Source organism: Podarcis raffonei, chromosome 3, assembly GCF_027172205.1.
Source record: "Podarcis raffonei isolate rPodRaf1 chromosome 3, rPodRaf1.pri, whole genome shotgun sequence".
NCBI classification, from domain to species: Eukaryota; Metazoa; Chordata; class Lepidosauria; order Squamata; family Lacertidae; genus Podarcis; species Podarcis raffonei.
The window spans coordinates 39186047-39211903 of record NC_070604.1 but is presented as its reverse complement, the minus strand read 5'-3'; the positions used below and the strand labels follow the sequence as shown (position 1 = coordinate 39211903).

The 25857-nt window shown below is 41.4% G+C and overlaps 1 protein-coding gene and 1 long non-coding RNA gene across 5 annotated transcripts in view; one reads left to right on the top strand and one right to left on the bottom strand.

Annotated features, from left to right (window-relative positions):
- Positions 1 to 1894: 1894 nt before the first annotated feature.
- The window catches only part of COL19A1 (collagen type XIX alpha 1 chain), a 188577-nt gene continuing 164614 nt past the window's right edge, over positions 1895 to 25857 (bottom strand). For 3 of the 4 annotated variants that reach the window (XM_053381238.1, XM_053381236.1, XM_053381237.1), the window contains 11 exons: positions 21870 to 21923; positions 21169 to 21213; positions 17111 to 17155; positions 16953 to 17015; positions 16408 to 16443; positions 16232 to 16276; positions 13874 to 14035; positions 13396 to 13462; positions 11348 to 11476; positions 3577 to 3654; positions 1895 to 3369 (listed from right to left, as the gene is read on the bottom strand). In XM_053381238.1, coding sequence (XP_053237213.1) covers positions 3233 to 3369; positions 3577 to 3654; positions 11348 to 11476; positions 13396 to 13462; positions 13874 to 14035; positions 16232 to 16276; positions 16408 to 16443; positions 16953 to 17015; positions 17111 to 17155; positions 21169 to 21213; positions 21870 to 21923 — 861 coding nt within the window. In that variant the 3' untranslated portion in view covers positions 1895 to 3232. Of the gene's footprint in view, positions 3370 to 3576; positions 3655 to 10319; positions 10608 to 11347; positions 11477 to 13395; positions 13463 to 13873; positions 14036 to 16231; positions 16277 to 16407; positions 16444 to 16952; positions 17016 to 17110; positions 17156 to 21168; positions 21214 to 21869; positions 21924 to 25857 lie in introns of those variants that run through there. The other variant, XM_053381239.1, reaches the window with a different exon arrangement.
- Positions 17517 to 18448, top strand: LOC128410248 (uncharacterized). Its single transcript, XR_008329431.1, has 2 exons — positions 17517 to 17754; positions 18100 to 18448. It is a non-coding gene; the product is annotated as an uncharacterized LOC128410248 (long non-coding RNA).

Sequence of the window (25857 nt, the reverse complement as noted above, 5' to 3'; positions counted from 1 at the left end):
TCTCTCTCTCTTTTTTTTAAAGGGGGGGGGGCAGAAAATATATATATGTAAAAACTTGGGAGCCAATCCATCCTTCCATCGCACACCATTTTTCTTCAGGGTCACATGAGAAGAGTAGATTGCATTTACAGCCCTGGAAGGCAGCAAGCTGACTGGATCTACACAAGAGAGTGGCCCATATGGGTGGCCTTCCATGGCAGGTACTGGGTGGACCCATTGTCCAGTGCTTGTATTCAGCCAATGACAGGACATTGGCAGTGGGGAGGGGCAGAGGGAAAGGAGAAAGTCTTCACAACCAAAGAGCAGGGCTTAGGGCTGCACGTGGTGTCTAATTTCACCGAATCATCAGTATAATTTCTTGTAAAACGGAAGGGGGTAGGTTTTGGCATGGGGCGTGGAAAGAAAAGGGGATGGCCAATAGAGAAAAGTGAGCCTACCTAATTTTGCTTCTAGTACCTGGCCACCATTAGGCTTGGCACTGCCTATAAAGGGCCCCAGTCCTGGCCACAGCTGGCATGTGCTTCCTTGATAGTTAGGTTACCCCCAGGGGAATGCAGTCCTCAACAGCAAACTTGTTGCTGAGCCCTGCTTTAGAGGATTCCATTTGGTGCAGCTACACACACACACAGGAATGGATCATGCCCCAACGTGTGTTGTGGATCATGACAGCAATCAAATAATAATGTGCATTGTCTTGACTATGGAGAGTGAACAATGAGGCTACTTTTTTTGTAAAAAAATGCAGCTCATGCCATTATAAGCTATGGTGAGCCGTATTGCTTAGGAGGAAGAACATGGAGAAAGCTCAGATTGTGCATAAAGATGCTGAGATTGCAGAATGTGGCCCCTCACAGGTGAGACTGCACTATCTATGTTCTCTCTCTCTCTCTCTCTCTCTCTCTCTCTCTCTCACACACACACACACAATTAACGGCAATGTGAAAGTGGCCATAGTACTATGATACACCTATAGATATCTCCTGCATTTGCTTGGGCTAGTTTCACTTCTTTCTGTACTAATATATATACATATATATACACACACACGTACCAACCTAGGTGATCACTTCATGCATCTGACGAAGGCTATGTCACCGCGATATATTGTCTTTAAACTGCCACTCTTGTTTTTTGACATCACACTAACATGGCTACCTCTCTGGATTTTCTCACATTCAGACTCCCATGTTCTCAGAGAGCTCACACAAGACACTGTGGATCAGGAATAGCCAACATCCAGATGTTGTGGGAAACTCCTGTAAAACCCAGCCAGCATGAGCGACAGTCATTGTTGGTGGGACTCATGGTCCACAGTATATGGAGGGGACCAAATTGTCTACCCCTGTTCTAGGGTTGTAGCCATGCTAGTTCTACTCAGAGTAAACCCATTTAAATCAAAGAACATGACCAATTTAGGTGCATTAAGATTCAATGGATCTGCTCTGAGTAGGATTTTGTTGGATACAACCCTTAAGAGTCTAAAATCCTTAAGGGAAGGGCTTCTTTTGATAAGAATGGCCTGCAATTGTCCTGAATTTAAGAACAGCATGAATTAAGTCCTTATTTTCTTATTTCAGTTATAACTTGCACATGGGAAGTGGTCTTCGAATGATTCCCAAGTCCCATCAGCAAGGATCTATCACTTGTGCTGTCTTTGACTACCCTTCCATTTTTTAATGGAGTTCTGATGTAGCTACATCTCTCCCAAGAACAGTTGAGGACCACTGTCTCCTAGAGCAATATCTATTTTAAGAAGCATCTCCCTTTTATTCATCCTAGATGGCAGAACTTTAATTTACTGATGCTATATATCTGCTCAACTTTTCTCTTTCCCTTCACTGTGTATGGTCATTTTATCCTCAAGTAAAACAAAATGTCAATCTGCCCCAGCCACTGAATATTTCAAACAGAACGGTTGTTTAATACTACAGGCTAGCCTAGCCTGCATGAATGTTGTTGAACTTTGAAACTCACTCTAGCAAAAATGCTAACATTGGACCATTACTAGAGTCCGAAATTAATCAATGCAAAGGCAGACATCATTCATGAAATACATGGGTACTAGTTCAAGCTACACCATCCTCTTCTATCTGAACATATTTACACAAACTTCTCAATGTATTGTTGTCAGAACTTCACCTGAGATAAAGGCCTTGGTATATTAAAGTAAGGCAGAAGCCCCCTGACATATAAACATGACTAGCTTAAGCATAAGAACACAATTCTATAAGGTGGTATCTTATTAAGGCTTTGCCCTAATGGAAGCACTTCCACTTGCACAAAGGCAGGACCCCTGATAATGGATTATCCCTACTACTACAATGCAACTCTTGTGCCCCTCAAAAAGTTTCTGAAGGTTGGGAAGCACCTGTAGCACAGAGGCTATAATTGGTCAGGGAGACTTGCCTTGCAAGAGAAGTGCAAAGGACTAGAGCAAAGCCAAGTGAACAATACGAAGGAGCCATTATCAACAATCTACTCAGTAACTAAGTTAGCCTTCCATAATTAAGCCTTCAATAATATGAAGCCAGCAAGTACATTTGCCAGGAAGTAAGCTCCACTGAGACCAATGTGCGACTTCCAGGCTCTGTCTTGCATTAACCACACTCTCACCCCCTGTGTCACAATTAATGGGAGAGAGGCTCAACAGCTCATTTTCTTAAAAAGTTTCCTATGTGAAAAGTGCTTCCAGAAATTTAATAAATTTCTTGCAAAGTCTACAATACTGCACAAGGGCAGAAGGAGCATGAAAAAATATCAGCTGATTTCTCAAAGAGTTGCTCAAGGATTCACGAAAGCTTCAACACTCTGGATGCAGTTTTGCAAGCAGAGCTTTTGGTGTTATGTATGAACTCCAAGCCATCAAGATATGGTAGCCAGCAAAAGCTAAAGAAGATATATGACAGTACATTTTGTTTTGCAAGTATTAAGGTTAAAAACCATTAAGAGGTCAACAGGCCATCAGAATGCAAGAAAATTGCATTTTGCTATAGAAAACTAGCTTAAAATTATAAACACATGGAATGAACTCAAGAAAACAACATCTCGGCATTGGCTTAACTGGAAAATAAACATTGTTCCATTGAGATGCTCTGTAAAATGCCTACACACAATATCATGTATATAGACCAAAAAAAGGTACCAAGTATTTTAAAGCTTAAATTAGGTAGGAGGGCAGGAGGGAAGCAAGGAAGTGGTAAACCAGGAATCAAAGTACTTCCAGAGAAGATTTTCATTTGCCAGTTGTTCGTGGTTGAGTTTGAGAGACGTGGTAATAGCAATCTGCTGGGTTGCATCTTCCTGATGGCCCAGGTGGGCCATGTGGACCTGGTCCTCCTGGAGCTCCAGGTGGTCCCGGCATACCAATGACTAAGCAAATAACAACAACAGCAATAATATTGTAAAACCAGCTGCATTTACTGGGTCGAGACGCTTTAAAAAGTAAGATCAAAGGCATTTCTTTCATGCTCTAAAGGGCAGCTTATATGCAACCAATCTTAGAAGTATCACCCCCTCTCGCAGTTCTTTTGCTAATCTGCTGTTCTGGTTATGATAAATATGAACTTATGTTTTTACCTGAAGGGCCAGGTGGACCAGGATCACCTGGCAGGCCAATTCCAGGCTCACCTCTTTCACCTTTCTGTCCTCTGTAGCCTATAGGAGATAAACAAAAAAGGAATAAGAGTGCCCTGAAATCACAGAATATATACTTTTCCTAACCGCTTTCCCAATATTAGAATGATAAAAAAATATAACTCCCTCCCACACTAATGATGGCAATTTAGATAGCTCTTTTTAAAACATTCCTTCCACAAATTCCTAATGAAACTGAATGGATCATGACATCCAAGGGCTGTTTGCTAAGTTCCCCTTTCACAATCTTCTAGAATTACCACCCTGCCTTGATTTGCTCCTCCCAAGAGTGGATTAGAAACCCTTCACTGAGGATGACAGCAGGCATCAAAATGACTTATTTTTCTCTCTTAACACTTTTAAACAAACCTGATAATAAGTTTTGACCGGGAGTTGACAGAGAATTGCATACATCCATAGCAAGTGTGGCGCACAAGAAACATAATGGATTTCACAAAGTATTACAGTAGGAATCGTAAACCTGAAAATTAGGCACCATCAAACTTTTAACTTACTTTGAAATAAAAAGGGGAAAGAAGTTTGGGGGAAAGGGAGCTACTGTAAGAGGAATGGGAGGGATTCATGCTTGCTTTGAACATAGGACTCCTATGTTCAAATCCCTGCTTTGCGTGCTGGCCCTGGCCATGCGTCACTAGAAACTGGTAAGTATTATAGTTACAGCCATTCTGGGGAGGTTGCTGAAAAACGCATAGCTTTTTCACATGAAGATGTGCAACATGCAGCCTTGCTTACCAAGCGGATCTTCGTTTTAAATGTTATGCTTGGAGCTAGCATAGAGACCTTCTATGTGATGTAGAGGACCCATGTGGAAAGTGGTACTACTAACAGAATGAAATGGCACCCCCAAAACTTCAGCCTTTTAACAAGAGAGAAAGAGCTCGCCACTCGATGATCCGTTGCATGCATGTTTGGGCTGAAGTTGGGTCCTGGGTCTGAAAAGGCTGATTATTATTTAGACTTCTTTTGGCTTTTCCCCAGGGAAGAAGCAGCCGAGCAAGCAAATGGCAGCCAGCAGACACAGTTGCAATGATGTAGAATAAATAGGAGTAGCCAAATGTGGAACCCTCCAAATGTGGTTGGCCTACAGCTGCCATCATTCCTCAAGTGTGACCATACCAGCTGGCGAACACTACATTATCTGGAGGGCACGACATTGGCTATTTCTGAATGTTATAGCTATCAGCAAGGAGGAAACCCATGTTCCTGACAAGAGAGAACATTCGAGGCACATGTCTACCAACCAGAGTTTCCATTGCCAGGTAGGACATCTACTTTTTAGAGTTTCTGGATAGAGGCCATTAGAAGAACATGAGTGTGGATCAATATGAGTTTAACTAATGTTACCTCAACAGTAATGGGCCCCAGAAAGCTTATAGACTAGCCTTGGAGTTGTTCTATATGCCACCTAAGGGGCTAAACTCAGGAAACAGAAGGATAAATTAGATCTACTTTAAATATCTCCGAGATCTAATGATAGAAACGTATCACAAAACACATAAATACTTCTTGTTCAACAAGTTGATTATGATATAATTGCTGCAGTCGCCTTTGATTTTAAAGCACAAAAACATGGTATTTTTGTTCACCTACCACAATGCTCCAATGTCCCTCAGAACAACTCAAAAGATGACTAAAGCACATATTTGGGAGAACACGTAACATGCGAGGGTAGCATGCATGACACCACAGAATGGACCAATACTAACAGACAAATAAGCAGGCACTGGAACTGAAAACAAAACCTTTTTAAATTAAAAATGCAGTAAAAACAATGGATGGAATTCAAGGTTAGGCCTACTCAGAGCAGACACATTTAAATCAAGGAACATGACTAAGTTAGGTCTACTAATTTCACTCCGAGTAAAAGTTAGTTGAACTCCACCCATTATCTTCATATGTTAGTTGTGAAATCTGTGTCCTTTGGGGTAGAGCTGTACAAAATACTGTTGACCTTCATTTACCATGATTATTTTCTATATTTTATATTTGCCAGAAATGTGATAAACGTTGTTTTAATTCCTACTCTTTCACACCATAATCGGGGCATCTATTGCATTTCCCAATTGTTACACCGCCTCGGTTTTCTTTAGTCTTACAATAAGTAGCATTTTTATATGATAAAAAAGCTCTGTTGAGATATACATTAAAACAAAGAGGGCAATCCTGCTGCACATTTATCTGTAGAATCTCTACATGCACCATCCATAAAGAAATAAAACAATATTAATAATAAATCGCCTTCAAAATTCCTACTTGGAATAACATGTACAGAATGAAAATGCATCACAAGGAATCAATACAGGCTGAGAAGTTCTGTGTACATTCAAGTAATTAAAGAAAGCTAATAACACAACTATCTGCTCACATTTTAAGGTTATGAATGGTGTAAAACAAAGCTCAGTTACATATAAACCAATGCTTTTGTACACCGCTGAGTAACAAAAATAACTGCAGATTTAATAAAACATTTCATGAACAACTTTCTAAACTTCTTTATTTTACAGAATCAAAACACTGAGAAAAAACATTTAGATATGTAATAACACCACCATTAAAGAACAATCCAAAAACAGATCTCTAGCAGTACAGTAGATTTTACATGAGGTATATTTTGCTAATGATTAAACTTCTGGAGTTTAACTTCACAGTCTACCTGAGTGAGATTTTAAGTTCGCTTTAGAGCAAAATGATTTACAGCTATGAAACAAGGTTCTTAACAGGCTGGTCAGAAGACTGGGCTCCTGCACTTTCAATAGTTCTACACAAGAGGGAATTTCTACAAGTTTAGCTTTTTATTAAAGACACAGAGGCCCTATCCATTTTTTTCATTTGACTATATAACCAAGATGTTGATTTAGCACCTACACCAACTAGTTATAATGCTGCAGTAAGTATAATCAGAAATTCGCAATGTTTAATGTCAACATTTACAGTAAAAATGTATTATTATTTTTTAAAACATAACACATTACTGTAATCTCTCAGCCCATGAGAGCATACTGGAAGTTTAGAAGAGAATTAGGCTGTGATTTCATACAGCCTAATGTTACTTGGGAGATGTGCTTATATCTGAGTAAATGTGTCTCGGATTGCACTGCAAAGGACTTGTTCAGATAAACAAGCAGTGCTTATCTCAAAGTGACTGTGTATACATGCCCAATTGCACAAACTCAAGTGTTTATCAGTCATGCCCACGAGAACAGCTGTACCCATGGCTGTGGAAGTCTGGGGTGGGGTGAGCCACTGAGACTGAGGAAATGCCTGCTGAAACTGCTAGAAAACTCGAGAAATCTCATTAATGCTCTGTATAGAAAACAAAGTTCAATTAATGACATTAAGGAGCTTTTCCATTTATGTCCATTTCTATATTATGCCATTGAGAACATATACTTGTTGCTCTACAATGCTGTTAAAGAAAAAAATGTACAGTGGTACCTCAGAAGTCGAACGGAATCCGTTCTAGAAGTCCATCCAACTCCCAAAATGTTCGGAAACCAAGGCGTGGCTTCCGATTGGCTGCAGGAAGCTCCTGCAGCCAATTGGAAGCTGCGGAAGCTGTGTTGAACATTCGGGTTCCAAAGAACATTCACAAACTGGAACACTCACTTCCAAGTTTGTGGTGTTTGGGAGCCAAAACATTCGACTCGCAAGGCGTTCGCGAACCAAAGTACGACTGTATTGGACTTTGAAGATTTTTGAAAACAGAGCCCGCTTTAGGTGTTCAGCACACTGTTCACCTTTGGATAGTTTAATAATACATTGTTCTCTTACGGATTCTTGTTGATAGATTCAGAGGCTCAATTGAGACAGGACCTTACTCTACCTCATACCTTCCCCAAATGTTAATCCAAACCACATAAAACTATATAATTGTAACTACAGGTATTTTTCTAAAAAAGAGGTCCCAGAATGCATTAAGAATGCTTCCCTCTTTCTCTCAGAATGGCAATGGCCCTCACCTGAGAGGTGCCAGAACTGAGTTCTGGCAGTTTCTGACTGAAAACCCCCTCCCCCTTGATTATAACCTTCCAGAGAGCAAGCTACATGCTCAGGACTCTTTCATGCTCCAAGGCACCTTAACAACTCTTTTTTTTGCCGGGGGGATAATCTATGAGCGTGAAAATCTTTTGAAATATATTTTTATATTTATGTTCTGTGTGAAGCTAGCTCAGAACCTTCTCATTAATCCAAAAGCCATATACTGCGGGGAAACCACATTTTTAGACAGTTTCCCTTATGATCCAGTGTTACCTGACATACATAGATATTTGCTCAATGAACAAAAGAATTTTCTTTATACTAACTTTTATCCCAGTAAATAGCAAATGGACATATAAAGTTTCCTGCTTTATCTCTGTATGTGCAAAATAACTTCCCTCAAAGCAGTCATATAGTTTAGTAGTTGCTTGATGGCTGGTATGTTTTGGTTTTGGGAAGAGTGAAAGAGAAAGGAGCCTGAATATTGTATCTGGTAGACAACAAATAGCTGGGAGGGGGGGGCTAAAGGCATATTTTGGTGGAACTAATACTGCTTTAGACATTTTCCTTTAGTATTTTTTCTCTAGTTTTGACCCACTGACCCTTTGCAATCACTACGACTTGAACTTTGCCAGAAGCAAAACCCCACAAAACATCCTCTTGCATACCCCGCAACCACAATAACTCCATTTCTATGTTTATTGCTTTATTATAAAGGCAAAATAGTAACAGCGCATGGCACCATTTTAAACGGTTTTAATTTTGTTCATTGTCTAAACTGTTTCTCTATAACCAGGCCTGTGGCTGATTAAACATTCTACAGCCTTTTAAATGTGTTCACGGGAGCAGGGCTATTGGTTTGATTTTTCTGCTTTTACTTTTTATTATGCATTTTGCATTTTTATCTTGTGACCTTCGGATAAAGGGTGGTATGCAAATTTAATAAATAATAATAATAATAATAAATTATAAGGAAAGAGGCACTGAGGCCAAATCTTCCACATATGGCAGATAATTCCTTTTGCCACGAAAGCCCTGTTCTCAGATCTATGGGAACTGACAGTGGTTATGAAATGATGGAATTCTGCACATGAAAGTTATTTTGTTATTGCTCCATATGAGTGGGGGGGGGAACCCTAGTGAGAACAGGCTCAGATTAAGCCTGTTGATGTTGTTTTTAGGGTGTGTCCATGTACATAAAAAGAACAAGGAAAGCTGCCTTATACTGAGTACTCTACACTAACTGGGAGATCCTCTCTAGGGTCAAGTTACAGGGAACCAGGCAGAGGGCCTTCTTGGTAGTGGTGCCCTGACATCTCCCACCAGATGTCAAAGAGAACAACAACTACCAGACTTTTAGAAGACATCTGAAGGCTGCCCTATTTAGGGAAGCTTTTAATGTTTGATATATTAGAGTATTTTAATATATATATATTTTTGGAAGCCGCCAAATAAATTATTATTATTATTATTATTAGGGTTTCGGACAGAGGAAAATCCCAGCCCTACTTGAAGATGCCGGGAATTGAAGGCTGGGGGCTAGCACTGTGCTGCCTGTACAATGAGCACGCCCCTGGTTCTGGGTGCAGGTGTTTCTCCCCACCCAGTGTAACCTGATGTGTGTTCCAACAGTAGAAACCCAAGTCTGCTGGTGAATAGTAACTACCATGAGATTTAAAGCAACTCTCTCTTTTAGATCTAGAATATTAAGCATGCACACGTAGTATTACAGATAAAAAATAAGGGGATAATTCAGACAAAGTTAAGTACATTTAACACTCTTTGATTTCTGTGCAAAGTATGAATATATGCTGTATATGTTATCCTTTGAAGCCTAACCCTGCCTCTCTTAGGTTGGCAGGAAACAGAAATCTATAGAAGCATTTTGTCTGTTTAATACTTTATATGTCATGTTTTATTACTGGCTGTGGAAGGCTGGAGCAAACCAGGGCAGCAGGGGAGACAATCACAGCAGCTCCTTCTATGCACATATATTTGCTGTTGTGCTTTCATTAATCTCTCTCTTTTCCCCTCAGTGTAGATCAGACATCGAGTTTATGTATTGCATTGATCTGATTCGAGGAATAGTGCAGGAAACACAACACAACAGAGAGACTTGTAGTACCTTAAATACTATTTGCTTGTTGTGGTATACATTTTTTTTAATGGGCCAGAGACCACACCATCAGATACACAAAGCTTCTTCCACAATAAAATTGTTAATCTTTAAGGTGCCCTTATAGGAGATTTATTAAGAATGGATTAGCCTTGGGTGTTCAAGGGAAAGATTTCTGAATGAATGATGAAATGGTAAAATATTTATTACATAGGTGCATCTTCTTCTAATTATATATAATGATTTGCGATTCAAAATGCACGGTTCCTTCTGATGTTTTAAAAATCATATTGCTCTTGGCGTGTCATATGTCATACAAGAGGGTATGTCATATACAAGCAGCAACCATATAATCTCCTTGCAACTAAAGCGGTAAAAGCAGCTTTATCTCTCCCCACCACCACCACCCTGCCCCACACATTTCCCCCATGAAATGTAGTTCCCCAAGTCTTCACTTTGGCAAACACACCGACGTGAAGGAGTTTCACATTGTAGCTTGGTTTGTTTCTTGGTTACATCTTAAAAAAACCCACTGTGCGTGACCCTCATGAAAACAATCTTAGCAGAGACATTCAAGTCGACCATTTACAACAATTTGCATATTTAGATGATGAGCAAACCACTTGTGGTTAAAAACAAAATCTCTGGAAGTCCCCCTTTAAGGCTCTCCTCGATCCTTTCCTCCTGCTTCTTCTCATTCTGAGCCCATCACACTTTTCAACCTTCAGTCAAGGATTTGCTCTTATCAGCCTCTATAGCCTTTATTCTTCTCACAGGGTTTGCGTTTCCACATTTCTTCAGCTTTGCTTTCATGTTCTTCACTCCAGTCTGACTTGCTCTGACTCCAGAGCAGACCAAACTAACAAAAGATAATAATTAAGAACTACCTATATTCATATATGGTTCATTATTTACTACCCCGCCCCCGTTTTTGTTTTTATTTTTACAGCATGTGTTCTAATTATTCTCCCTGTAAATCTAAATTGACAATATTGGGTGTGTGTCAAGGATACATACTGAGGAGGTCTGATTCACTGGCATCTGGATGAGGCTGAACAAATACAAATAAATTACAGATTTCCCCCACCCAGTTAATCAGGGCACACTGCCTTTTACAATCTGACAAGGAATGTATGCTAGATATGTTGCAAATCTAATTATGAAAATGTGAATACAATTAGATTTGCAATAAGAATGATGCATTGTAACGTTCAAGTTTTAGATTTCCTTCTTATACGTTATTTTTTTCAAATTTTACAGATTGGAGCCACAGGACTACAGACTCTATAGCTCAAATAGCTGATTTGTGAGATGATGCTCTCATTACTAGGTTTGGTCTGAGTACTGCAAGTTTAGGAAAGGTGTGAATCAGTATCCTAATGTTAAAAGTTATTACGATTATTATGCATTGATTAGAAGTTTTTAATATACAGAAACACATACCTACTACGTGTTAATATATTGGTCTAGTCTGGAAAACAGTAGTATGGATTTAAAAGTTAATCATTAGGAAGCTAAATGTATATAGGTCCGCCCAACTCTGAAGATACATTTTTTAAAATAAAATAAATAGAAAGGCATTTGTTTTGGAAGCCCTACCTGGAGGTCCAGGTTCTCCGGGTGGCCCAGGTAGCCCATCTTTTCCTGGAAGACCTGGTTTCCCATGAGTTTGGGAAGCAAGCATGGCAGCGGGCAATTTGAGCTGAGATACAAACTGAGCCATCCTCTCTTCAGTTATATATATAAAAAACCAAACAAAAAGCATGAATTACATTAGATGCCCGAGCACACTTAAAACAAGGGATCACCATTCCATTCTACCAAATATTTTAAAAGTGGCTGAGCTTCAAATTATTACTCATCCATCAACTTCAATAGCAATACGGCATTCCGGTTTCCTGAACAACCAAACTGTTGGTGCTGTTCATACAGTTATGTACAATGTATGCAATGGGGTAAACAGCAGCTTCAGGAGGTAATTTCAACCAGGAAAATGGTTAGGGAATAGAGTTTAAGCTCCATACTTCCCCCAATACCGAAGGTTTGATCCAAGTTTGACACCTATGCAGATGTGTTTGTCATTTAAAAAAAGGGGGGGGGAGATCCCATCACAGAACTTCCACCATATCCTGTCCTTGTGTCCTGACGCTGATTGAACCCTCTCCTTCCCCAACCCTGACTCAGCACAGGCATACAGATATGCACACCAGGCCATTTATGTTCCTTATCAATCTGACCCTAAAGAGGTCAGTGAATGAACTCAATGTGTGTAAACAGACAGACAAGAGAAGTAGTCTTTTTTTTTTGGCACCACCTGTTTCAGGAATAAGTGCACAACATATTCTAGTTTCTGGATAGGACAGTGCTGCCCACAAAAGATTGGACTTGCAGTTTAGGATTGCTTCTGGATTTAGTCATTATACCAGGGTGCTCAAATGGCAGCACTTGGCCAAGGGCGTATTTTTCCAGCTTAGGGCTAAGGCTCCTGCTGTAGCGCTACCATTTCTTAGAGTCCTTCATAGCACAATGCTCATGGTAATAGCCAGTCTAGGCTACTACAGTCATGTGTGCTCTACATTGGGATAACTTGGAAGGTGGTTCACAAAATTCAAATGATCCAAATTATTAATGGGGGATGATGACACAGAGAACAAGTTGCACTGGTTATTACATTGTTTCCACCAGTGCTGTTCTTCAGGGGGGGGGAGGTGCCTGTACTGCATACCCCTGGGTACCCCCAGAAAAAAGCACTGGTTTCTGCACTCTATTTAAGATTCTGGTGCTAACATTTAAAGCACTAGATTAGAATTAGCCAACATGGTGCCCTCTATGTTGGGCCATACCTGACCACTGGCCCTGTTGGTTGAGTTTTGGAGGCCACCATGTTGACTACCCCTGGATAAACTATATGGGGCTGTGCTATCTGCCTTTGCAGGGACAAATTAGCCATGAAGAAGAAGATCCATGATTAGGATCACGTTACGTTTAAAGACATTAACAACAGCCACAGAGTTGGGGCGGAAATTCAATTGGGTGCAGTGGTGTTTGGGGAAGAGAGATTGTAATCTGCCCTTCTGTACTGTCTTCTTCACTGCTGCTGTTTGCCCCTGGAGGTAAAATACAATCATAGGGGTCTGGTCTACTAAGTGCCTTATGATGCTCTTTCATGCCCTTTGTTGTCTGACATTCATAGGAAGCTGCCTTCTACAGAGTCAGGCCAATGGTTCCTCTAGCTCAGTTATGTCCAGATTGACCAGCAACAGCTCTCTGGAGTTCCATTCAGGCAGGGATTTTCCCACAGCCCCACCTAGAGAGGCCATGGATTAAACTAGGGAGTTTCTGCATGCAAAGCAGATGCACCACTACCAAAGGCACGGCCTTTCCTCATTGAACTGCTAATTGAAACATTTACTCATTTAGGTGGAAATAATAACAATTATTTTGTAGCAATCTAAAGGCCATTAGTGTACACAGTGGGCGAATTAATCAGAATCTGCACACTTAAACTACTTGTATAAGTGCAGCTGAATTCTCTCCCCCCCCCTCGAATGCTATGTACAATGGGTACATAAATCACAGATGAAAGCAAATATTACTACTGTAGTCATTTTCTTGACATCATGCTTTCTGATACGTCATTTCCTCACCTTCAAAAACTCTAAGGACCTCTTGTCTGATATATTTTTTCATTTCGTCAAATGAAACTGAGTCAGCCTGGCAAAGACATGGAAAGAAAAGTAAGGATAGGTGTTGTCCAATCAAAATAAGGCAAACAGAATTTTGAATTTTGTTTTTCAGTGTCCATTAAGAGCTTTGGAACAGTACAGGCAGTGGGAGGTTCTGTTCCTCGCCCCATTTTGCATGGGGGTCCAACTCCTGGCCCCTGTGAGCATCAGTGGAGCACGCATAAGAGAGCCCTGCTCCCTTCCACCCCCCTTCTTCCCTCTTCCGGGTCCAAAAGGACCTGCGCATCAGTGATTGTGTGTCAATTGGATGTGCCTAAAATGGTCGTCGCCTATACAAACATTTGTAAAGATTATAGTTTAACGGAGAACAACTATAAAATTAGCTGAATTTACTTGTGTTTAGAAACATGTGTTTCTCTTCAAGAGCCAATTACCTTACCGGTAAGCCTGGGACACCTGGTGAACCTGGAGGGCCCTTATGCCCTGGCGATCCGGGATTCCCTTTGTTCCCTGAGGGGCCCATGGGCCCTACAGACCCTTTCTCTCCTGGCTTTCCTCTTTCGCCCTGCAGGCCCCTGTCTCCTGGTATGCCTTGATCCCCCTGTGCAAAACAGAGACAAAGCTTTGTCACCTTTGTCTATGTGACCCTTTCTTGTCTTGACTGCTGAGTTAAGAGCGCTGAAAACTATCACATTCAACTGCAACATGATATGCAAAGAAAACACTCAAAGATCCTTATAGAAAGCTGTGATGCTTTAGATGAAAAAGCAAAGGCCAATACTATTTCCACTCTTGCTGTAACATTTGAGCTCTGTAAAAATAAAAACGATGTAGAAAGTTAAAGTAGATATTTCAGAGATGATAACAGGCAAGTGTTGGTTTTCAAAACCAGAACGGTCTTTTGAGGAAGACAGGGAAAAAAGGAATGGCTTCCGCAGTGCCACGCCTAATCAAAAACCTCCCTGCAGTGATGCCCTAGAAGCTAATGGGAAATCTAATAGTGAGCAAAATATGACAATAGCATGAGAAAGACTTGAAATGGGGTGCATATAAGTGTACACACGTTTCAAGAATCTTACTGTTGCACGCAGTACAGGACATAAATCTCAAAATGTTAGAGAGTTACATGTGGGTGGCCTTTTTCGTTCCATAAAAACTGTCCAGGGAACAATGGGTTGCGGCCAATGCTGTATGTCTGATCACCCACCCAAAATGAAAAAGGGAAATAACAGTGAAAAGGAAACAGAAGAGCAAATGAAAATTTTTAATGAGAAACTGGGGTGAAGGGAGACCATGAAAATACAGGGATGGGGAAACCTGTGGCCCACCAGATATTGGCAGGCTGCAGCTGATCTCATCCCTGACCACTGGCCATGCTGACTGGCCGGATGGTTGGTAGTTGGAGCCCATATCATCTCGAGAGCTATAGGTCTCCCAACTCTGATGTAAAGAATATACATGGAACAAACTACAGTGGTACCTCGGGTTACATACGCTTCAGGTTACATACGTTTCAGGTTACAGACTCCGCTAACCCAGAAATAGTACCTCGGGTTAAGAACTTTGCTTCAGGATGAGAACAGAAATCGTGCTCTGGCGGTGCGGCGGCAGCAGGAGGCCCCATTAGCTAAAGTGGTGCTTCAGGTTAAGAACAGTTTCAGGTTAAGAACGGACCTCTGGAATGAATTAAGTATTTAACCTGAGGTACCACTGTAATAAGGAAACATGCGGTATGGACATTCCTATAATGTACAGGGGTTCAGGTTTGAAAAAATAACAATCTTATTCAGGGGTGATGTTCAGCCTTGGTGATAAAGGATTAGGTTATTTAGTTCTCATGGGGGCAAATGATTAACAAAGATTTAATTCCTTGAGGAGCAAAAATAAATCAAATACTGGAAGTCTAATCAGTAATGGTTTTCATATCTGTATCTGCTTGCTCATTTTCTTTGGTTGTAAAGAATTGCATCCTAAAAATGAACTGCTAGTCTGCTATAAGGGTTAATCTAAAGCTTTGTGAATATACTTTTGGACATTTACTGTGCAATGATATGCATGCCTATTCTGAAGTAAGTCCCACTGAGTGCAGAATTGCAGCCGTAATGAAAAAAAAAAGGGATTCCTATGAAGGCCACAAATGTTTCTTTCCTCTCCATAGTCTTCAACTGTGCATCGAAAGGACAAATTGTACAGCAAATATACATTAGAAGAACATAAAGTGGGGTGGGGAAAAGAAGCAAGACAACTTGCCCCCTGAAAAGTGGTACTGAATTATGATTTCATGAAATGTTTGACTCATTTAAATTATGGTAAATATTTTGCAACTAACTATGGATGTGGTGAGAAAAGGGCAGAGAGAAAATTAAGTATCACAGGCAAAGGTTGAAAACCTTTATGCCAATCAATTTAACCTCTAAATCAGTTTGATTTCCACTGGCTTAATCTTTGCTACTAACTATAATTGAGACTTCAGGTTCAAGGACTCCTATGACTTGTGATACAATTTTGGACTAATTGAATCTACAAGGTTTAATCTACAAGGTTTAGAGTTTAAATAGTTATGATAGAATATTGAGTGGGAGCAAAACTAAAACCTTTGTAATCTAACCCTTCAAATTAATCAACAGTCCAAAATACTTACAAATTATTAACATTCAAAGAACCCACAGTATAATTCTAGATACTGCTAACGATTTGAGAGTAGAGGCTGTTAATATTTGAAATGCTGCACCACCCTGTTCTTGACAAAATTGATGATAATCAAATAACCAAACCTCTATGTAAAAATATAACTTACTCGTTCTCCTTTGGGACCTCTGTCACCAGGCTTACCCAATAAACCCTGGAAAAGGGAAGACAGTCTTAAGAATGCAAGCCTCTAGCTATGAGAGATACTGATCTTCCACTGTGGCCCAAAGCAGAAGAATTATAATTTGCATAGAACCCAGATTGAACAAACCATGGCTTTCCTACCTGAGGGCCAGGTAATCCATCCTTTCCATTTATGCCCTAGGAAAAATAATAATGATCTTTCTATTACAAAATACTTTTGGTCTCTTATAAGCTATACATATCTTGTATATAACTGGCATGTGAGTGAGAAGGGAGAGATAATGAGGGGGGAATGTGGTTGATTAAAACAACGGCAGAAGTTTGAATAAAGCAAAATGGCAGTTAAACAACGTCTTAGGTTAAACTACGGAATATTGAGGGATCCACATTCTTTGTCTCTCACACATGAGGCAGTTGAGGAATAGAAGAGGGAGAAAAAGTTTGAGTACAGTGAGAAGGGAGAAACACTGAAAAGAAAAAAGTGGCTGTTTTAAACAATGGAAGAAGTTTGAATAACACGGGGATGGAGACACACTGAAAGGAAAATGGTGGTTTTGGAATACAACTCCCATCATCCCTAGCTAGAGGACCAATAGTCAGGAATGATGGGAACTGTAGTTCAAAAACAGCTGGAGACCCAAGTTTGGGAAATTCTGTACTAGCATGTAGTATGCTGAATTACTTACTGGTATTCCAGCTGGCCCTTCTGGTCCAGGAAAGCCAATATCTCCAACAGGGCCCCTTTCACCCTAAAGGTAACAAAAGAATAACACATTTCTGACAACTGAAGAAAACAAGAATGCCAGTGTACTGCAAGGAAGCACTCAAAGGTACGTGCACTTACTGGTTCACCAGGGATCCCTGGTGGTCCTGGAGCACCATGCTTTCCCTGTGGAAATTGAGAAAAATAAGATGATTAAGCATATGAAAAGGAACACTGGCTATTCACTGCAAATGTTCTTACCAGCTGAGGTGAATAAGATACCCAATATGCCAAGTTATATCTACCAACAACCATGGGAAACACGTGATAGATGTTCGGGCCAACCCTTGAGTTCTGACAAAGCTCGAGACAGATGGCAAATACAGCCTCCCATCCTGAAAGCATCTACTTGGGTCAAAGGAGAAAAATGAAGAATTCAGATCAGTGGTACTTAAGGAAAGGACTACATACTGACTGCAGGTGCTGGTGACATTTCACATCATAATGAAGCATTATGATGTCACTGGTCCTCTCAGGGACTTGGATGTCATTTTATTTTTGAGGAAGAGGAGAAAAAATGAGACACTAGAAAAAGTGTTGTGCTAATCCAAGAAGGAATAAAGAGAGAATAAGAACAAAAGAACATTGAAGAAGAAAAGCAGAAGAGAAAGTGCTGTCCTGTGTGGGCAGGGAAAGGAGGAACCACCTAGGGCCCCAAGACTTGTGCTTGATATATCCAGCATATTGGATGTCTCATCACTCTGGCTGAGAACAGCTGCTACACTGTAAGATTGTTACTATTTCCTACTTTATACAGTTGTACCTCGGGTTACAGACGCTTCAGGTTACAGACACTTCAGGTTACAGATTCCGCTAACCCAGAAATAGTACCTCGGGTTAAGAACTTTGCTCAGGATGAGAACAGAAATCGTGCAGCAGCTGCATGGCGGCAGTGGGAGGCACCATTAGCTAAAGTGGTGCTTCAGGTTAAGAACAGTTTCAGGTTAAGAACGGACCTCCAGAACGAATTAAGTACTTAACCCGAGGTACCACTGTATTATCAAGAAAGAACTCCATGAAAGGTTAGCAATTCAGAGAGAAAACTAAATAAGACCCTTTCTCCTTGACAGCTGTCAATGTATGGGAAGTTTACTCCAAAGGTGTTCAACAGCCTGAGAGGCCACTGAAGCAACATGATGCAGATGTTGAAAGCAACAAGGTGATGATTTGAGCAGAGGAACTCTACAATAGAGAGAGCTCCAAAACAATGCAGTTCTTAGAGAAAGCAGAGAGAGAGAGGACATGTCAATTGGAGAAGTAAGTCTGGTCACAGGCCAAAGGCAGAAGACACTGGACTTAGTGAGGTGATCTGCATGGCGAAAGTCAACAAGGAACAAGACAGGGAAGTTGTCAAGTGCAAATGGGTAGCACCTATCTTTGTATTAATGGGACTTGATTATTAAAAAGCATAACAAGGTTGATGTGAGCATCCTTGTCAGAATGCTTAACAATATTTCTACTATAGAGCAAGACATTGGACATATCCACTGGGAAACCCATAAGGAATGAACATTTGTGGTTAACCTAAGGGTCTGCTTCACTACTGATCTTTAATGTCTGAGGCAGTGTATAAATTTAATCTTAGCCAGAGTAGATAAATTATCTTATTTTTTCAGGATATTTAACTATTTTAGAGAGGTTGCCAAAATTAAACTATTTAGTATCTTTTGTTCTTCACTAGACAGTAAACTGAATGGGTTCACAAAAGCACTTAATGAAAATTGTATAAACTACTGGCTGCCTTTTTAAAAAAATCATGATACACTTTCATAATTAAAAAGCAATTCCTGAACTGCATGGGAGCTCTTCCAAAAGTAATAAGTTAATCTGCATAAAATTACTTCATTATCCTAAAGCTTCAATGGCTCTTTTTTCAACAGAGACTGCAGGTTTTTTTTGTTTCTTTGTTTAAATAACAAATCATGCATTTCTTTCCCATTGGACCATGAATACGCAAATCAAAACGCCAGTGGATTTACTTTTATCTACACGAAAGCTTTTTGAGGGTTTCTAAAAGAATTTCTAGAGGAGGGGTGGGGCACCTCAAGCCTGGGGGCCAAATGCAGCAACTCTAGGCCTCTCTATTCAGTTCTTGGGACTCTCCCTCAGACCACACACCTTACTCAAGTGCTTTTGCCTGACTCTGCACTCTCTGCAAGATATTTTGCCCGTCTGGAATGTGTCCTTGACTGGATTCAGGATATAGAGATGGTGTCGGTGTAGAAACCTCTGGTTTTTATATGTCTAGAATGCAGCCTATAAACATAAGTAATATATTGTTCCACCCACTTTAGCCCATGACCCCGGCTATCACTGGCAAGTGGCCCCTGAATGTTTGCCCCTAAGGGAATGCAGCCCTTGGTTCCCTACCCCAGTTCTAGAGACTTAGGTTGCAACTATACATTGTAGCCACTGTGCGGCCACTGCTAAAAACCACAGCTCTGCGTCTTATGCTTCTCGCTTCTCCAAAACATCTCCTATGGTAATTGTACAGTGGTACCTCGGGTTAAGTACTTAATTCGTTCCGGAGGTCCGTACTTAACCTGAAACTGTTCTTAACCTGAAGCACCACTTTAGCTAATGGGGCCTCCTGCTGCTGCCACACAGCTGGAGAACGATTTCTGTTCTCATCCTGAAGCAAAGTTCTTAACCTGAAGCACTATTTTTGGGTTAGCAGAGTCTGTAACCTGAAGCGTATGTAACCTGAAGCGTATGTAACCTGAGGTACCACTGTAATGCCACAATCAGTTATTTGACCCTCCACTTCGCTGGCAGCTGCTTGCAGTGTCAGAGAAACTTGCAACACTATGACCTCACATGTGCACATTTCCGCCTTACGAAATGTTGGGGAGGATGCCATTTTACAAAGTCTAAAAACAAACAAGCCACCGCTACTCTCAGGTTACATTACCTTTCAAAACTGGACAGGGCCTGGCTTCTAAGAAAGAATTAGCCCATACCCTAAAATGGATTTCTCTCAAATTCTAATATTTTCAGAAGCAGCTTCTATTGTGTTTTTTTCAATCGCTGGTTTATCAAGGTCACCCCTGGGACAAATATAATTAAGCACAAAACTGGGTGTGTTACCACCCAGCTGCCAGTGATCTGCTCCCCTGCACTGGTATGACTTGTGACATAGAGAAGGGCTGAGGTTTAATTGATGTGAGAATGAAAAGTGGTGATGGGTGCAGGTGATGGAGGCAGGGACTTGAGGAACAATGGCAGAGAGGAGTAACAAAGAAAGAAGGGCTCTTAGGAAGGAAATAGATCAAGGGAAAGAAGGATAAAGGTCACAGAATGTTAATATCCTGAAGTGCCTAATTATATGTTATACAGTCATACCTCGGGTTACAGACGCTTCAGGTTGTGCGATTTCAGGTTGCACACTGCGCTGAATCCGGAAGTACCAGAACGGGTTACTTCTGGGTTTTGGTGCTCGCACATGTGCAGAATCACGCTTTGCACATTCACAGAAGTGCCAAATTGCGATGCAGTGCTGCGGTTGCAAACGTGCCTACCACACAGATCACGTTCGCAACCTGAGCGTCCACTGTACTGTAATGAAAGCCTGGTGGTTGCTTTGGAGCTTTGAGAGTGGGATTTGAAGTGGAAGTGTTGGGTGATCACAATGCTTAACCCTTTCTCCATTTACTGTATCTTTTCACCAAATTTTCTAGCACACCACTCTCTCCCCACCAGGATTCCAAACACACATGGAGCTTTACAGTGAGGAAGGGGGAGTGACTTGGGGAGCGAATGTTAGTGGAAAAGCAGTTGCACTCTATTTGTTGAGGTGAAATGCCATAAAGCGGACTTAAGAATTTGGCTTGTTTGCAAATCATTAATCATAATTCCTGATTCACATGTAACTGGGAGGCATGGTCAATTGTGGCCTTGTTTCACCACTTGTGCAAAAAGAAAAGCAAAGTGTAAGTACAGGGACTGTGTGTGCGTGCACACAGTTTGTGCATAACCTGGCTTATTAAACAGGCAAATGCAGTCATTATTTCCCCAACAATGGAGGCCTCTGTTTGCGCCAATTCATACATGCCACTTTCTAGCAACTTTACCACCTATTCCATGTACAATTAACGTTATTTCTCTCAATATTAAGACAGCATCTTTAGGACTATACTTACAGGTACTCCTGGAACTCCTGGAGGACCTGCTGGTCCGCGGTCTCCCTAAGAAATTAAAAATTAAATTAAAATAAAATAATGATCTGATTTCAAGGCCATATACTTGATCAGGTGCATGAGAGACTATGGGAGGCAAGAAGGCATAATGAGTTTCAAGAATACTAGGCCAAATAATCCCAGTAAATACTCACCCAGTTTGCATGTAACACAAAGCCAAACCACAGCTTAGCATGAACACGTGAACATGTGGATTTCCAGAGAGGAGACTGTGGGCACTGCACTCTCATCTCACTTTGGCTATCCTGCTGCCAATCTATGCAGGGTTAAGCCATGGGTTGGCTTCGTTTGTCATCCAAAAACAGACTTGTAGCTGACTTGCTCCAGAGTCCAGACAAACCATAAACTGATTGTTTGGCTTAGAATTACATGTGAACTGAGACAGATTGTAGCCTCTGATTCCCCCCCCCCCATGGAAATACAAACGAAACACACACGCAAACAATAATCTAAAGCTCAAGGATGTTATGCTTTTTGTGTGTGGAGACTATTAAATTTGATTTAATTAAAACAAAAGCTCAAGGACACCTAGCTCTGTGACCTTTATTTATCCCTTTCTTCTCAACAGCGATCAGTGTCAATCACGAATGCATGAAAACACGTAGTGAAAAGAAACAGGTCAGGTTTAATTATTGAAATCCTACCTTTTCTCCAGGAAGTCCCTCTAATCCTGGCAGTCCCATTGGACCCGGTTCTCCCTTGTAAAGAAGAAGATTATTGCTGAAAAGTTCTACATCCTCAGTAAATAAAGTTAAGCATCCAATTTCAGAGTATTTCACAAGCTGCTAACCACGCTGTTTACTTGGAGGTGGCAATTTTTACCCTATTGAGTGTTCTAATGACTTGAGAATAAAAATTGCTCCCAGATTCGGATTGTGCTTATTTTTTGAATAAACATTTCAGTTTTGATTAAAAGTCCTAGTCAGGGATGGATGAATCATTTGATGAGTGTGCTTCATCAAGGTCAGCTCTTAAACCCGATTTCGATCCAATGACAGAAAGCTACTTCTCACAGAGGCTGCAAATCAGTGTCTGGCCAGTACTACTACAGGTAGAGGCTCCAAGGAGTAAATGCTTTTCCATACAAATAATTCCCTGTCAAGGAAAAGGGCTCTAGCCTTCTTCTTCTTCTTTTGTATGGAATATTCATTTATGAAAGCCCTCCCCTGCATCCTGAAAAATGCTTGTTTACCACCTCAGTGAGTGCTAAGCCTCTGAGGGTATGTGCTGCCAGCTGGGAAAATGGATAACACACTTATTTTAAGAACCCTGTGAGCATATCCCTCAGTAAAAAGTATGGTTGTCGAAGGCAGGCAGCAACCTTTTGGGAGGTTTGCATACTTGCCAAGCTCGAAAGTACAGGTGTTGAAAAGGAAAGAAATTTCTAGCTCCCAAACAAAGGGAAACTTGAATGAGAACCTTAGCTAAATCCTGCAGCTGGAATAACTAGGGAAATAACCTGCTGACCTTTCACTGGAAGTGGAAAACTCTGTTTTAGGTAAGTACCCCTCTCTGTGCATCAGACATCCTTCCTATTTCTTATTTCTACCAAATAAGCAGTGCTACATTCTTAAATCACCAATGTTACTAGACAGAAGTTTTGGGGTGTATACTTAACGTTGCTATGGTTCCAAGTTACAGATGTAAAATCTAACCTGAGTTGCAACAAGGTTAAGTAGCATTAGGTTAAAAAAAGTGAAACAAAACAAAACAAAAAACACCACAATAAAGAGGATCATGTATCCACCAGCCCCCAGCTCTGTTCAATTTCCTCACATAATACCTCTCAATAAGTGGAAATTAAAAATAGTAAGTATTGTTTCATTCTGTAAACAAATTTAAGCCTCACTGTGTTACGAAAAAGGAGCAATGCAGAAGCGAGCTCCAGGTGGCTGGAATGGTAAACAGGAAACTGATGTTATGGGAATGTACCGTGGGAACAAGGGATAGTGTACTGAGCACCGGATGTTAGCTCAGAGTGTCACATGACCCTGTACTGGAAGTACATGGGTGGAGTTTTTCTCGCTCTGCAGTTGGGATGAGAGAGTACAGACATGATTTCTCTGTACTGCTGGAAAGACAGGAATAAAGACATGTAAATATATTTCTGTCTGTCTCTTCCCCCCCCTGTCGATGGGAGGGGGAGGAATGGTGTGTTCTTCTTCACGTTGGGAAGAATCGCCGATAAAGACCTCGCCTTGATCTTGCTGGCAGGGAGGTCAACAAGGATTCAAGCCGGGCACCTGGAGGGTGGCCAATTTCCTCTGAACTTCGCTGGCTCTGCTGGCTTGAATCAACATCTGGTAGCAGATTGCCGATGGTTATCTGATCTATGGGAATCAGCCTGAGTGGTGAGAGGTCGATGAATCATTGCCATCCTCTGCACCTAAGGAGATAAAGAAAGCGTCTGCCTGCAGCCAGAAGCTGAACAGACAGCTGGACACCGAGAGGAAGGTTCCAGGCAATGGAGCCCAAAAGGTATGCTGAATTTCAGGCTAAAGAGAGTGAACGCAGAAAGATTTATTCTCTGGTTCAAAACAAAGAGCTGCGTTTGAGAAAAACAGCTCTGAAAGCAAGGCTGGCATACCAGGAATTCTTGTGGTAGATAAAATTCCCGTCCCGAGCAGGTTGCTAGGCAACGACAGCCAGAAGGCTTGGAAAGTTACTGGGAAGTGGAATTGTTTTGAAAACTACGCAGCTGTGGAAAACAGCGTGCAGCTTGCCTCCCAGTGAAGGCTGTAAACAGCCCAGGAGTGACTTTTGGATTTTACTGGCTTGAGAGCGAGAGCAAACACTTGGGTTCACAATGAATGCCAAGAAGGGGGGAGGCTTACCCTATCCACCTCCCCTGAGTGCCGTGGTTCTGGATGAACACAACCGGCTTGCTGCACTGGAAGTAAAGGACAGGGGGAGGGAGGAACGGAGTTCTAATTCCCCCACCGATGAGGCTACTGGAGAGGAAGCTGTAGCTTTGAACGTTGTCCGATGTTACAATTGTGGACAGGCTGGGCATCTTCAGCGGAACTGTAAGAAGCCACGCCAGCCAAAAGGAGCTAAGGGCCGCTCAGCAAAGCCTGAGGCGTCAGGCAAAGGTCATACCAAGCCTATGGTGAAACCTGCAAAGGCTTTGAGGGCGAAAGGAACCACGCCAGATGTTGGCAACGCGTTTATTATCGACACTGGAGCCACCGTTCATATGTCCCCACACAGAGGACTCTTCTCAACGTTTAAGAAGCAAAGCTTCGTTGTGAAACAGGCCAACGGTCAGGAGCTGGAAGCGACCGGGATAGGGACTGTCTATCTTAAGAGTCTGAACTTGACTATAAACAATGTTTACTTGGTTCCTGAACTGAAGTTCAATCTGTTGAGTGTTTCACAGATTGCAAAGAAAGGACTGAGACTGTCCTATGATGCTGAGAGCTGCAAGATCTACAAAGATGGAGAGTTATTTCTTTCTGCCAGAGAGAAAGATGGACTGTATTTGTTGACTTTTGCACAAAGTGATTACATGGAATGTAATTCATCTGTGTCTAACCTAGTTTCTCTTGCAGGTGTGACCAAGAAGAAGACCGGGGTCAACAGAGCATTTCAGCGGGTGTATGCTGATGTGATTGGTCCTCTAGAACCATCTAGAGGCAATGCAAGATATTATCTTGTGTGTGTGGATCATTTCTCTAACTTTGTCTGGATTTATGTGTTGAGAAAGCCACACGAAGCCTTGGAGAGGTTTCAGGAGTTTTGTAACAAGGTTAAGAGTATGCATGATGCTAACATTGATTGTCTATTCACAGATGAGAAGCAGATTTTTCTTTTACAGGATTTCCAGAGGTTCCTGCAGAAGAAAGGGATCAGACACAAGGTTGCTATTCCAGAGGAAGCGTGGAACAGGGGTGTCTGTGTACGGGTGAACAGAGAATTGCAAAAGGGGATGAATGCGCAATTGCTTAGTTCACATCTGCCACATGAGTTCTGGGCCGAGTCGCTGATGTCGTATTGTTATACGAAAATGAGAAAGGTTTCAAAAGAGTTGGGAAGTTCTCCTTTTGAGAAACTGTTCCATAGAAAACCTTCTGTTGCCCATTTCAAGGTTTTTGGGTCTCATGTGAGGACAGAAGCTCCAGGTGGAGTAAAGAATGCCAGAGGCATTTTTGTGGGGTATGAAAAGGGTCTCTACAGAGTAATTTTGTCTGAATCTGGTCAGGTGATTCTCACAAAATTTCTAGAGAGTGCTCCTGAACAGGAGAGAGTAATAGTACACACATTTCCCACAGAGGACGATTCAGATGATGATGATGATGATTTTACAGATTACAGTGGTACTGAGAGTGACAGTGATAGCTCGGAGAGCTCAGTCGTCACAGTCATTGAGAGGAAATCTCACACAATGGATAGGCCTTCACAGGTGAAGGATGAACCACTGTTTACCATTGGAGCTGGTTCTCCAAAGAGTCCAGTGAGTCCAGTGAGCAGAGAGGATCAGCACCTCATACGTAGGTCTGAGAGAGTTACAAAGGGTCAACCACCCAAGAGGTACTCAAAAGAGTTTGCTAACTTAGCTATTGCATGTGTTGCTGTTGTACATAACCGAGGACAGGTTGGAGCTGTGTCTAAGTCAGAGACAAAGACACGACA